This window comes from Neoarius graeffei, chromosome 9 (genome assembly GCF_027579695.1).
Source record: "Neoarius graeffei isolate fNeoGra1 chromosome 9, fNeoGra1.pri, whole genome shotgun sequence".
Lineage (NCBI taxonomy): Eukaryota > Metazoa > Chordata > Actinopteri > Siluriformes > Ariidae > Neoarius > Neoarius graeffei.
In genome coordinates, this window is record NC_083577.1 from 34,466,692 (window position 1) to 34,480,775 (window position 14,084).

Sequence of the window (14,084 nt, forward strand, 5' to 3'; positions counted from 1 at the left end):
TGTGTAATCTAAGTTTATATTATTAGCCTTACTTTCACGTTATAAGTTAAACAGATGTTATATTAAAAACTTTGTCTTGTCAACATTTTGGAAATTGTTTGTGTTCGTTGAGATATTGTTTAAAATGTTACTTTTCAAAGGGGGTGGACTCATTTACGCTCAGCACTGTACTTCTCATTCACTCCACACTTTCTCATCCAATACCACGGGGCGGCACGGAGGTGTAGTGGTCAGCACGGTCGCCTCACAGCAAGAAAGCTCCGGGTTCGAACCCAGGGACCGGCGAGAGCCTTTCTGTGTGGACTGTGCATGTTCTCCCTGTGTCTGCGTGGGTTTCCTGCAGGTTTCCTCCACAGTCCAAAGACATGCAATTAGGTTGACGTGGGGCGGCCTTAGTCTGATGTGCCCTTGAGCAAGGTACCTGACCCCTGACTGCTCCCCGGGCGCTCTGGTGTGGCTGCCCACTGCTCTGGGTGTGTGTGTTCACTGCTTCAGATGGGTTGGATGCAGAGGATAAATAATGTGACAAATAAAGGTTTCTCCTCTTCTCTCTAAAATACCATAACTCAGATAGAAAGCCAGGAGATAAAAATATTAGCCTTACATAGAACAATGCCATCATTTTGCAAATGTGTTAAAACATTGAGAGTAACTGTGTAATTTCTGTAAAGTCACTCACCATTATAGTCCTGCACTGAAGAGGTGTTCAACGAGTCAATGACGATTCGAGACCGAATCGACTCATTGAATCGGTTCACTTAGGTGGAATTTAAGAGCCGACTCGCGTTCATTTGTAGCTCCGCCCCCTCCCTGCGACGTTTCTATCGCAGCGTTGTCATGGAAACATGTACAAGCAATGCTGTGTGTCAATAACAAATGTTTATTTGATTAAGTAGATTAAGATTTCATGAAACAATATGAGTCACAGCGAACAACCTCTGGTCAAAAACTTGGGTCCGGTTTCAATACAAATATCAATGAGCTGTTTCGGAGTCGACTCTTATTTAGTGAACTGAATCAAATGATGTGACTCACTGAAAAGAGTCGGGATCCCCATCGCAGCGCGCAGGGTCACTGAATGTAGAGTTTATGGGCAAAACCGTGGACAAGCCAATGGACACAACTTTTTTTTTTTTTGAGTGGCAGAGACGTCAGCCAATAACAGGCACTGTTCTGGTTTTGTTATGACCATACAGCCAATAGTAATTGATGGAATTTTAAAAGAGGCGGGTCCCGGCGGCTTCAGTGGCGGAACAGATGGCGGCGGCGGCGGATTGCGATAGTGTCCGGTGGAGGAGGGGATAACCGGAGGGAGCCGAGCATAAAGAAAGCCGCGGGGGCGAGGATTAGCACTTCGGGAAAGAAACGGTTAATTTCTCGTCGCACGAGCTTTTCCATTCATTTGTTCCGGAGCGGTAGAGCAGCGCGCGGACGGTGTGGGCAGAGGCCTCAGCGGGGGATCCGGTACCGAGCCCCGACTCTGGACCGGACTTTCCCGGTTGAAAGTGTCTGTTCTAGGGGCGAATAACCACATCTCTGCTCGGTGCTAACCGGCGTCTCCAAAGCGCGGCGGAGGTCAGAGCTTCCCTGTCGAGTCGGTTAAAGGGACGGACTGTAGCCGGCTAGCTGAGGCTAACTGACCGCCCATTCAGAAATAATGGCGAGTTGGCTAGCTGTATTAGCCTGCTAGGCTAAATAACAATGGGCAGATGAGCTGGTGGCCGTTCAGAGAGCTGTGAGAGAAACTGAAATGTAGCCTCCGGTTTGTATGGATCCGAGCACTGGGCTGAAGCGGCGGTAGTTGGGTAGGGCGTTAGCTGGATTAAGTTAGCTAGCTGTGTTTAGCCGGAGTGCCGCCCGCGCGCGCGCTCCCGTGCCGTGTCCGAATGAGAGCGCGCGCAGTCGCGTCCACACACGCCGGAGCCCCGTTCCGCCTGCTGGCCGCCTGCTGAGCGAGCAGCGACCCGACTGCGTCCGGTCTCTAACCCCGTCTCACTGCGCTTTCCGATGGGCCGCTGATGTGTGGAGTGAGCGCGGTGTGAATTTCACAGGACCTGGGTTTTGGGTCTCGACCCTGAGCGCGGTGCATCATGGGGAATACGGTGTCTTGCTGTGTGTCTCCCAGCGGAAGTCCGAAACTCCCGCGGCCCACCGAGCGCCTCGAGGACTACCAGATAAACGCGGACCTGAGTGAGGACACCGGGCCGTACCTGCAGCATATCAGCGACCGGGAACTGCCCGATGGTAGGTTCTGATTTACTCCACAGGTCTGGTTCTGATTTACTCCACAGGTCTGGTTCTGATTTACTCCACAGATCTGGTTCTGATTTACTCCGCAGGTCTGGTTCTGATTTACTCCGCAGGTCTGGTTCTGATTTACCCCACAGGTTCGATATTGGTTTTGGCCATAGACCTGGTACTGACTTTCCCAACAGGTCAGGTATTGGTTTAAGCCATAGTTAAGTACTGATTTACCCCACAGGCTCAATCTTGGTTTAACCCAGTGGCTTGGCCCACAGGCCAGGCACTGATTTGCCTCTTAGACCCAGTACTTTGCCCCTTAGATTCGGTACTGACTTGCCTCTTAGACTTGGTACTGGTTTGCCCCACAGGCCAGGCACTGATTTGTCTCTTAGACTTGGTTCTGATTTGCTCCACAGGTCTGGTTCTGACTTGCCCCGCAGGTCTGGTTCTGATTTACCCTACAGGTTCGATATTGGTTTTGGCCATAGACCTGGTACTGACTTTCCCAACAGGTCAGGTATTGGTTTAAGCCATAGTTAAGTACTGATTTACCCCACAGGCTCAATCTTGGTTTAACCCAGTGGTTTGGCCCACAGGCCAGGTACTGACTTGCCCCTTAGACTCGGTACTGACTTGCCCCACAGGCCAGGTACTGATTTGCCCCACAGACTCAGTACTGGTTTGCCTCTTAGACCCGGTACTGACTTGCCCCACAGGCCAGGTACTGGTTTTCCCCTTAGACTCGGTACTGACTTGCCCCACAGGCCAGGTACTGGTTTTCACCTTAGACTCGGTACTGACTTGCCCCACAGGCCAGGTACTGGTTTTCACCTTAGACTCGGTACTGACTTGCCCCACAGGCCAGGTACTGGTTTTCCCCTTAGACTCGGTACTGACTTGCCCCACAGGCCAGGTACTGGTTTTCACCTTAGACTCGGTACTGACTTGCCCCACAGGCCAGGTACTGGTTTTCACCTTAGACTCGGTACTGACTTGCCCCACAGGCCAGGTACTGGTTTTCCCCTTAGACTCGGTACTGACTTGCCCCACAGGCCAGGTACTGGTTTTCACCTTAGACTCGGTACTGACTTGCCCCACAGGCCAGGTACTGGTTTTCACCTTAGACTCGGTACTGACTTGCCCCACAGGCCACATGTGAAGCACAAGGCATTGCACAATTTATCATTTATTACTCATTAAATCAATATTATGATACCAGTATTGCACAAATGTACTGAATGTTCGCTTAACCAGTCACTCAAGCTGTTTCACACTCAAACCCTGGAGATTAACAGCATTATTGATCATGCAGAAGCTGTGTTCTTGGAGTCTTGTTTGTTTGTTTGTTTGTTTGTTTGTTTTTACAAGGAGGTTTTTTTTTTAAATAAACAATTCCCTTTCACAAAAATGTTTGCACTCACCCTGAATCCTAGTGGTCCTTTCATTCCTGAACTGCTCCAATGTTTTGTTTTGTTTTTAAATTCACTGACTTTACCTTTTTCTACTATTGTTGCATCACTGCGCAAACTGAAATCGACACTTTGTTGTACTCTTTCCCAGTAATTTGTCAGTTTCTGTTCACACACAAGCTGTCCCAGTAATTTCCTCAAGAATTTCACAAGCTCTCATCATCGATCTGGTCATCACCTTTCCCAGGATTTCAACCCTGGCATACATGGCATGGCACTTAACTGTTTTCCAGTTAATTGTGATTTTAATTTTGGTGGAAATTATCCTGGCCAACATTTTAACCTGTGTAGTAATATAAACGGCACATTCATACCGTACAGCCTCGGTGTGTGTTCTCTGGTGTCTTGTCATCTGTTCAAGTCTTACTTGACACACGGATATATTTTTCTTCACCAGTTTGACTCAAGGTTCAAGTGGGTTCTGTTACTCAACAAAACTAACACCCAGCTACCAGGAAACGTTAGAACGTAGGCTCTTAAAAATCACCTGTAAGAGTGAGCTTCGTATAAGAAGACACATCTTTAGTTTCCTACTGGAGCCGTTTGCAGAGTTTACGCCTGTTTATTTTGCCCCCCTGGGGACATCCTGGACAGCCCCACAGAGGGGGATGCGCATTCCTGGCGTCGGGTTTGAGCATTAGTTTAAACACACGTTGCCGTGCATGTGCAGTTCACCAGTACAGCTGCTGTAAGTCTGTGTGATAAGGGCATTCCAGCCTGTTCCCCTGAGATAGCAAGAGAAGAACGGAAACGTGCAGCGAGTCAGACAAGACTCTCAAATATCTGCGCTATTCCTGACATTCCAGTGAAGTGATGATGGTTTCATCCTCGCCCTCCATCCTTCCTTCGCGCTATTCTAGAGAATTGGCTGGAACAGATATGTTAGATGGCACTGGACTTGGAAGGCGACCCCAGAGGTGCGCACTCGGCTACTAAGATCGGGCCATTATTAAAAAAATGTTCTGTTTCCGGTCCACCGGCCGGGTGAGTGCCGTTTGTGCGGTTGAAATTTTTTTTTTTTTAACGCCGGTTTTTCGACATTATTTTCAGGTTTGTAAATCTAAAATCGAACTTGACATTTCCGCATTCCCAGGGCTTTCCACTAAGGCTCATACTAGCCAGCCATGACAAATAAGTAGCCAGCCGGGGGGGAGTAAACACAAAATAAACTCCTGTGCACGCAGTTCCCAGGATTAAATGTATTTTCCACAGACCATTTATTTATTCACTTTACTCAAATACAAAGTAAAATGGCAGTAAATCTTCTTTCTTTTCTTGCATATTGCATCATGAGGCGTTCCTGGCTTGTAAATCTCTTATTTTCGGTGCATGACACATTCACGCAGCTGAGCATGCTATGAATTAACAACGACAACGGTCTGCAGTGGCGGCTACACAAACACTCAGCGAACATTTCTCCATTTGTGTATGAAAACACACTCCAACCACTCAGTTTGGTTTCATTTACAACCAACGGTGTCTTTTGATGCCAGCACGTAATTGAACGAGAGAAGACTGGTTTACCGGAGACAAAATAAGCATCATCTCTGCTTCTGTTCCCTCCGACGGCCCCGACACACTACTGCCTCCACCGAGTGCGCGCACACACCACATGTCGGGGCCGTGGATGAGTTACTCTCCCTTGATCAATGAAGTCGGCGGGGAATTTGTGGTTATTATCGGTACAAACAGCGCGAATCACAACTTAAATGAGTGCGGTTCAGTTTGACATTGTCAGTCCGTTAGATAAACATTTTAATTTTATTAAAATCGAAAATTAATATTTAGAGCCTGTGGGCTGCAAAAATAATAGTCATTAAAGTAGCCGGCTGGACTTAATTGTGTAGTCGGCGGCCGGCGCTTGTGGAAAGCCCTGCATTCCACGCAGAATATAGAATTGAATCAGCTCTGCGCATGCGCCGTGCGGCACAAAAAAATGGCAGCCACCATGAAGGAAGCAGATCCGGAGTTTTCAAACATTTGCTTAAGTGTGAAATCGCAAAATGGTATTCTAGCGAACAACAAAATAGAAAAGATTCAGAAAAACAAATCATTCAGTGATCATTTTAATAGTGTAATTTCATCCGAACTAGGCCTAACGCTCGATTTAGAACTACAGAAAGTCCGTGTGTCGGACGTTTTAAGTACCTTTGTAAAAGTTTTGCAAATGTTGCAGTCAGCATTTAAAATGCTAACTTAAAGTTTTTGTACAAGTTTCAGTTGATTAAACCGTCATATTTTATTAAATGTGTCTGCTTTTGTAATAAAAAAGTACTGAAAGAAAAAGCAAACACAGCATTGCGATTTCTTATCCATCCATATAGTAAAAAAAAAATCCCTCCCTCCCAACTGAACATTTTTTTGCTCACCCGGTGGACAGGAAACGGATTTTTTTTTAAGGATGGCCTCAGATACGAATCCCAGAGTTTATTTACACGCTCGTCTGGTGTTGCCTTGGTGAAATTGAGGAAGCCTGTTAATCAGAGAAGCGTGCCCATACCAAGCATACCTTGCATGTTGAACTTGGATATCTCTTCTCCTGTCGGAGCGTCCTGCTCCATCCCCCTCCCCGGGTTTATTTTTGACATGGCAGCATGGCACTCCCAGTTTAGCACGCTCAGCTGTTGAGAGATTGACCCTCTTTGAATGAAGTTGCATGTGCCAAAGCAGTGTGTTCGATGCATAAGATCAAAAACGCGACCTTCTAGATGCGTTCGTTAACAACGCTAATCAGCCATGAACCATAATAAGAGACTAGTTTTGCACGTGCTGTCTTTTGTGTCTTGCGCCCTGTTCACTGTTGAACAGCGGACACTACTAAATACAGGTGTGGATGGGGGCAGATGTGTCCAGGACATGTGCGGGTCCGTATTACGTTTGTAGTACGAATTGTAATGCATCCCAGACATCAAAACACCGTCGTCTTTTTGTTTTTGAAGAAAGCACATGAATAAATGTGATTGGCTGAGCAAAAGCTGCCCATAATGCTAGACAATCAGTTGGCGGTCTAAGCATATTTGGCAGTTTGATTAGAAAATCATCCAGTGGCTAAATATAGGCTACTGGGGCAGGTTTTGAAGTGGCGTCATGTGACTTTTGACAACGCCGCAAATTTTTTATCATCAAATTCTATTTCTCATTTAATTAAATATCGGAATGCATTTCTGATCGCTATTTTGTCGCTGCTATAGCAAGTTGAGTGTTTGAAATATGCTCTGTAATACACTAAGTAACTTTAAAAACGCACATTTGATAAAACTTGCTGAATTCGTGCTGAGTTTATCTCAAGAAGAAAAGAAATATATCACAATGAAAAAATAACTTCGTTCCGCCCGAATAAGTTCCAAATCTGTGCTCAAATCAGAATTTAAGGGAGTTGTACTCAATAACGTACAATATGACTCGGGTAGTCAATGACATGGACAGGCTTTAATTTTCAAACAAATTTTTCATACACTGTACACACACACACACAATCTTGCCTATAAATACCCGGGGGAAATGATGGGAAAATTGTCATTATTGAAGATGCCACGCCTAAGCCAAAATCAACGTGAACAGGCCATCGGGATGTTGCGTGCCGGAAGTACACAGACAGAGGTCGCCCGGCACTTCGGTGTTCATCATTCGACCATTTCCCGTTTGAGTCAGCGTTACAGACAGACAGGGAGCACCAGGGATCGTCCACGCCCTGGTCAGCCTCGAGTCACGACGCCAGTTCAGGATCAGCACATCAGGCTAGCTCACCTCCGTGACAGATTCCTGACACCCTCAGTCACTGCTGCTGAGACCCCTGGACGACACAGACCCAGAATCTCCAGCATGACGGTCCGAACATGGACCAGCTGTCACTTTGAATTTTTTTATTGTGAATTAATTCTTGAGTTTGGCAATAAATGTCCTTTATCGATGTTTCAAGATGTGTGTGCATTACATACAATATCATAAATTTCAAATATATGCATGGATCTAAAGTGACATCGTGTTGAATTCCATTGTGCGTTTTTAAAGTTACTTAGTATACATCAGTCCATATGTCAAAGCAATGGCTGTAAACGAGGTTCGTCGAGACCTGTGCGAGACCTCGTAGGATGGAAGTAAAACGTACAGCGGAAATCAAAGTCATCAACATTCCCTGTGTCTGAAATCACTCAGTTGTTCACTACTTCCTATATAGGGAATTACTATATAGAGGAAAAACCGCTTTCGGACACCAGTCCGTCACGCTGGTATTTACGTCATTACTGTCGCACAATTAAAATGTGCCAGATCAACCGGCTGGTAGTTTTCAAAATAATAAACACATGCATGTATTTTTGTGATAAATCCGTATTATACTGAGCGCATTTCCCACATTAATCAATACAAAGTCCCTGCATCTTTCAGTTCTTTTTTTTTTTTAATCAAGGCTGAATACTTCCTTCTTTGCCGCTGCCTTTTATTTACGGAAGCCGAGAGAGGCCCTTCATATAATCCTTTTTTTTTTTTTTTTTTTTTTTTAATTCACCTTGTTATCCCGAGATAACGACATAACTAATTCAGGATCTCGAGAAAACAACATAACTAATTCGAGATCTCGAGGAAACAAAACCGTTATTCCGAGATAACATAATTAATTCAGGATCTCGAGAAAACAAAACCGTTATTTCGAGATCTCGAGAAAACAAAACAATTATTCAGTGATCTCGAGTAAACAGCTGAGAAATGGTTCATTCAGGTGCGCCAAGAGACTTGTGATATGCTGACTTTGGGGCTGTTTCTCATTCTGTATAGACGCAACTTTGGTCATTAGAATGTCTGGAATAATCGATCACCTAATAAGGCAATATTTTGATCAGGGGTTGACACAGGGAGAGATTGCATTAAGTCTTTTAATAAGGGATCATTTCAAAATTAGTCCGCGGCACCTCCGCAGAAGACTGGCCCGCCAATTTCTAAGTCTTTGTTGTCTGACCCACAGGGGGCGCAGCTCTGCTAGAAATCTCAGCTGTTTTCTCGAGATCATGAAATAATTGTTTTTTCGAGATCACGGAATAACGGTTTTGTTTTCTCGAGATCTCGAATTAGTTGTTTGTTTTCTCGACATCCTGAATTAATTATGTCGTTATCTCGGGATAACAAGGTGAATAAAAAAAGATTATATGAAGGGCCTCTCGTGGCTTCCGTATTTATTAAATCAAATTTGAGACTTTTAATTTGATTTCTTTCAGCGTGATCGCAATGCATGATGGTATATATTGCTTTGGTTAGTGACCATCGTTGTACACTAATTTTCGTGATGCACTGTAGGATACTTTTGAGTGCACTATATAGGGTGTAAATAATCCTCACTAAGGTTTCGGACAGCACTACAAAAAGGCGTCCTCACTATATAGCGCCCTATATAGTGAGTAGGGAGCGATTTCGGACACAGGTTCTCAAAAGACGCGCGCGCCCTCTTTCGAATGCTGACGTAATCAAGCCGGAAGTTTTGTTCGTTTTGATAGCAATCAGGAAAGTTTGAAAAAAGTAGGCAGTAATCGTCATTTAAACTCATTTCTGTGCAATACTTCGTTTGGAAAGCAGTTTTCAAAATGGCAGCACTGACACTACTCTACGTTTCGAAGTTTCGCACAAATCTCGTGAAGATCGCGCGGATAAGCGACGCCTGCCGTGGACCAAACGAACTAAATTCAACACGGCTAAAAACCGAACCGGCCGATAAGGATAATATTTAATTGCAATTAGTTGCCAATACGAGTCACGATATAAGGTTACTAAAACCGAAAACGTAATTGAAGAACACGTTAATTAAGAAATGAAGCAAGTTTAGAAATGACTTCAGTTCCCCTTTAAACAGTGTTCTCCAACAAATCCAGGCTAAATATTTTTTGAAAAATTCCCAAGCCTTCTGTCCCGTTTGCCTCTGCAGAGATCAGAAAGTTAGCAAGCGAACACCAAACAAGCGTGCTAAGCTGCGACGAAAGCTGGACATTTCCATCTGTGTCTTCCAGATGGTCAAAGGTCAGCGTTGTTCCTCACTCCTGCAGCGATTCTGCATCCCATTGATCAACAGTTAGCACAAATCAATGTGTTATCGAGTGCGCCTGTCGTCCACTGATGTCGTCATCTCGCTGTTCTGACGTGAATGTCATCAGTGAGTGAATGTCCTGCTCATAGGGAGAGGAGATTTGACCAAGTATGCAGACTCTAATCTTCTGTAGGCTTCTTAATGGGTCTGGTTAAATCTCTCTTTAATCAGGAAGGGTTTAGCTCTCGTAGAAAGGTACTGAGAGGAGGAATCATGCACTGATAGAGAAAGCAGTAAAGGCCAATTTATGCTGACAACCCAGTCCTCGCAGATAGCGTCGCAGACAGTGTCTGCGTAGCCCCCCCACCTTTGCAGACGCTCTGCGCGCACCTCCCAAAAATTGTGACCACCGCAGAAGCCTCGCAGACAGCGTCGCAGACAAGAGGGCTCTGATTGGTCCACTCTACATCTGCTGTACACGCACTTCCGCTTCCCTACTTTCCCGGTTTGGTTTGTTTTCACGACCGGCATTTTTAAAAACACGAGCGAAGATGGAGCAGCACGAAGAGCGGTTGATTGAGGAAGTACGTACATCTATACGACTCCAGTTCTAGTCATTATAAAAAAAAAAGTTCTATTCATTATAAGTAACCGGAGGATAAACACTCCACTAACCACACCCACCAACTACTCCTAGCGACTTCGCGCCCCCTTGCGTTGTGGCGGTGAATAACATCGCGCACGCCTATACTCCCCGCTCAACGATAAATTACAACTGTCTGCGAAAAGCTATCTGCGAAAGCCTTGTCGCAAGAGCATGCAGAGGCCTTAAGAGTCCCCAAAGTACGATTATGTGCTGTAATGGCAGCAGCTCCAGGCTCTTCCGTGTCGCTCTCTGTGGGGTGGTGGAGTCTCTCATGACGCAAAAGCAGCTCCATTGTGAAATGCTGCGCTCGCTCGCATATAAATACAGGGTTCCTCCTGGGGTCTGAAAAATATTCTCCACTTTCTTCCTTGAAAAATCAAGTCAAAGAAATTTTCTTCACCCAGTCTGTATTTTTTCTTAGTTACCGACGTATCAAAGTGGACTTTAATGCAGGTTTCTACCAACCAAACTGGCACAATTCAAATATTTGTACAGATACAGCTTGGCCTTTCCATTACATATCAAATTTGGGCTCCGCTCCAGCCTCTAATAAGAGAGATTTGATTTTGGGCCCCTGTGTGCCATCAAACTAAAATAACCCTCTTTAGTTTGAGCTTACTGAAAGTTATTTTAGCACGAAATTATTCAAAAGAGATATTAGGACTGGCGGCACGGTGGTGTAGTGGTTAGCGCTGTCGCCTCACAGCAAGAAGGTCCTGGGTTCGAGCCCCGTGGCCGGCGAGGGCCTTTCTGTGCGGAGTTTGCATGTTCTCCCCGTGTCCGCGTGGGTTTCCTCCGGGTGCTCCGGTTTCCCCCACAGTCCAAAGACATGCAGGTTAGGTTAACTGGTGACTCTAAATTGACCGTAGGTGTGAATGTGAGTGTGAATGGTTGTCTGTGTCTATGCCCATGTTTACATTAGACCGTATCAGCGGATCATCAGATTAACGTTTTTAAAACGATTCGCGTGCACACAGCAATGCCAATACACGGATACGCTCGGCTCCACAGGCATCCTGCGCTCCAAATCACTCCGCCCTGAACAGCGAGTGCCCTCTGGAGGGTGCGCACTCCGGCCCTGCGCAGCTCACAGAGCGCGCGAGTGAAGTGCACAAGCTGTGATTCGGGACTGAGCCGCTGTGTGTGTGATCCCAGCGCACATCACTTACCACTTGCAAGTGGAAGGATGGCAAGCCTAAAGACAATCATAACTACACAATGGGCAGTATTTGCATCAGTATTTGCAGTATTTTCATACTTTTATACTCTTTAATGAAAGGCGATACAAGGCGGAAGTCCGCGCCGTTTTTCAGCAGTCGCGTCACATGACCAACGCCAGCGAATCAGGAAGGTGGATGTCACAGTGACTTTGTCCAATGACGACGCCAGCTAGAGCTCAGCACAGCGTATCCGCGTATTCTCAATGTTTACACAGCACCGGAGCTGACACGATCTGGATTGAATACGTGGACGCTGGCGGATTCCCGTTTCCAGGCAGTTTAATGTAAACGGACAGTGCATCCGCGAAGAAAACGAGACAGATACGGTCTAATGTAAACTTGGCCTATGTGTCAGCCCTGTGATGACCTGGCGACTTGTCCAGGGTGTACCCCACCTTTCGCCCGTAGTCAGCTGGGATAGGCTCCAGCTTGCCTGTGACCCTGTAGGACAGGATAAAGCGGCTAGAGATAATGAGATGAGATATTAGGGCTCCCTTTAGCCTTTAAGTCAAGTTTATTTTTATAGTGCTTTTAACAGTAGGCATTGTCGCAAAGCAGTGTTACAGAATTTTAATGGCCCGAGCTAATTTTATCTCCAATGAGCAAGCCTGTGGCGACAGTGGCAAGGAAAAACTCCCTCAGAGGACATGAGAAAGAAACCTTGAGAGGAACCAGACTCTAAAGGGAACCCATCCTCATTTGTGTTGAATAACTTCAACACACAACTTGATTTACAGTTGAACAGAGTTGAGAAGAGTTTTGGACCAGCCAACAGTGAAGGAATCTGAATTTGCCATCGATTTATGAACCGGACACAGAATGACACCACGTTTTGCATCATACGTCCGCTACGGGGACTCAACACACCACGACCCTGAAAAATGGAGCGCTTCTGTTGCTTGCCGGCTGACAGCACTTTGGCTGAGGGTTTAATTTTTTTTTTAAATTACACCGACCCCTGTAGAACTAACACTGTCCGATGTGCTCGGGGACGGTTGGGGCTCGAAGTGTGCGCCCCCCCCCCCCGGATGTTTCAGCCCTTTAATCATCTTCAGTGCTTGAAGAAGCTCACCCCAAAAAAACTTCGTCAGTTTAGGCCACACCATTGTTCGGTTCACGCAGAGATAATTACACCACCACGCCAGGCCAATTTAAGACGCACTGCGATTGGTCAAAAACCTGGCGCTCCTTTGGTCATTGTGTCGTAGATTTTTATTGGTCACAAGCACGTTTGTTTTCATTGTTTACACTCCAGCTTCCTGCCGTCTCTTCACTGGGGTTGGATTTCAGTAAACGGACGGATTTCTATAAAAGATGACCTATGGTAACGAGAAATATAACAAGTACATTTGTCACTATGACGACTGCTCGTAATTTTCTCTTCGTCACTGATGGATTATATTCGTCAGTGACGAGCACCAGCGAGAACCCTGTAAACACTATTCCTGAGTGCAAGGTGAGCTGTGGTCATCTCTCTCCACAGCACCGTACTCGTGCCATGTCCTAGCTGTAATCTCTATAAACCGCGGGCCAGACTTTCATTCATCCATCTTCACGAAGCTCTTTGAGGACTCCAGACTTGCTGTTTCCACTGCTACTATGTGAGGAGCACAGCATAAAGTTTAGGTGCACCACTTAAATCAACACGTGACCCAGCACAGCACGGTTTCATACTACATGTAGCCTTTAGCCTCCGCCAGCTTGTTGATTATATATTTTTCTTTGTGGGACTCTTGCCTATAAAATGCCACGTACTAAACATATCACCTGCTGAACTGATTGGTTCTCAAGTGTTTCTCGTTTGCATGAAGTTGAGAATTCAGCATTTATAACTCGCCATCATAATAACAGAGATGCCTACTAGTACGGATTGGCCGTATTTTGTACGGAAAAGTTACGTAAATACGATGTTACGGCAAACAGTGTTATTCTGTACGGAATTATTATAAAGTCTTAAATTCCAGTGAGTTGTTTTTAAATGTCCAAGCGACTTTTTCAATCCATGCGCGATTCACGGCTAGGCTATTTATTTTTACGACAACCGCACATGCCGTGTGTGACATGCGCAGATTCCGCACATTTGTTCGCGCTATTTTCGATACGGTAGAATGGCCGTGCATTACACCCAGTCAAAAGGGCAATGGATATGCGCACTGCAAACTGTGTAGAACTGGCATTAACATCACTCATGGTGGCCGCGATGACTGCACGCGGCATGTCAACTACAAAAAAAAAAACATATGGAGTATGCTGAAATGGCGAGTCAGGCGGAAAGTAAATCTGGGGGTTTCCAGCAGTTTTTTACGAAATCTGTGGATGAAAAGACACGGAACGTGACACGTGCCGAAGCGGTGATGGTTGACCCGTGCTTGGAGTTGAATTTGCCGATTAGTGCCATGAAATGCGAGTTAAACTTATTCAGTTTCTTTTTACATGTCTGATTTTTATTCACTGAAATATCAAACACTGGCTGTACTTCTTTAATTCAAAGTCTT

General features: G+C 45.5%; 1 protein-coding gene across 1 annotated transcript in view; it reads left to right on the forward strand.

The window, feature by feature from the left end:
• Positions 1-1,052: 1,052 nt before the first annotated feature.
• Positions 1,053-14,084, forward strand: part of ccnyl1 (cyclin Y-like 1) — a 49,799-nt gene continuing 36,767 nt past the window's right edge. The window contains exon 1 of the mRNA XM_060929330.1: positions 1,053-2,244. Coding sequence (XP_060785313.1) covers positions 2,091-2,244 — 154 coding nt within the window. The 5' untranslated portion in view covers positions 1,053-2,090. The remainder of the gene's footprint in view (positions 2,245-14,084) is intronic.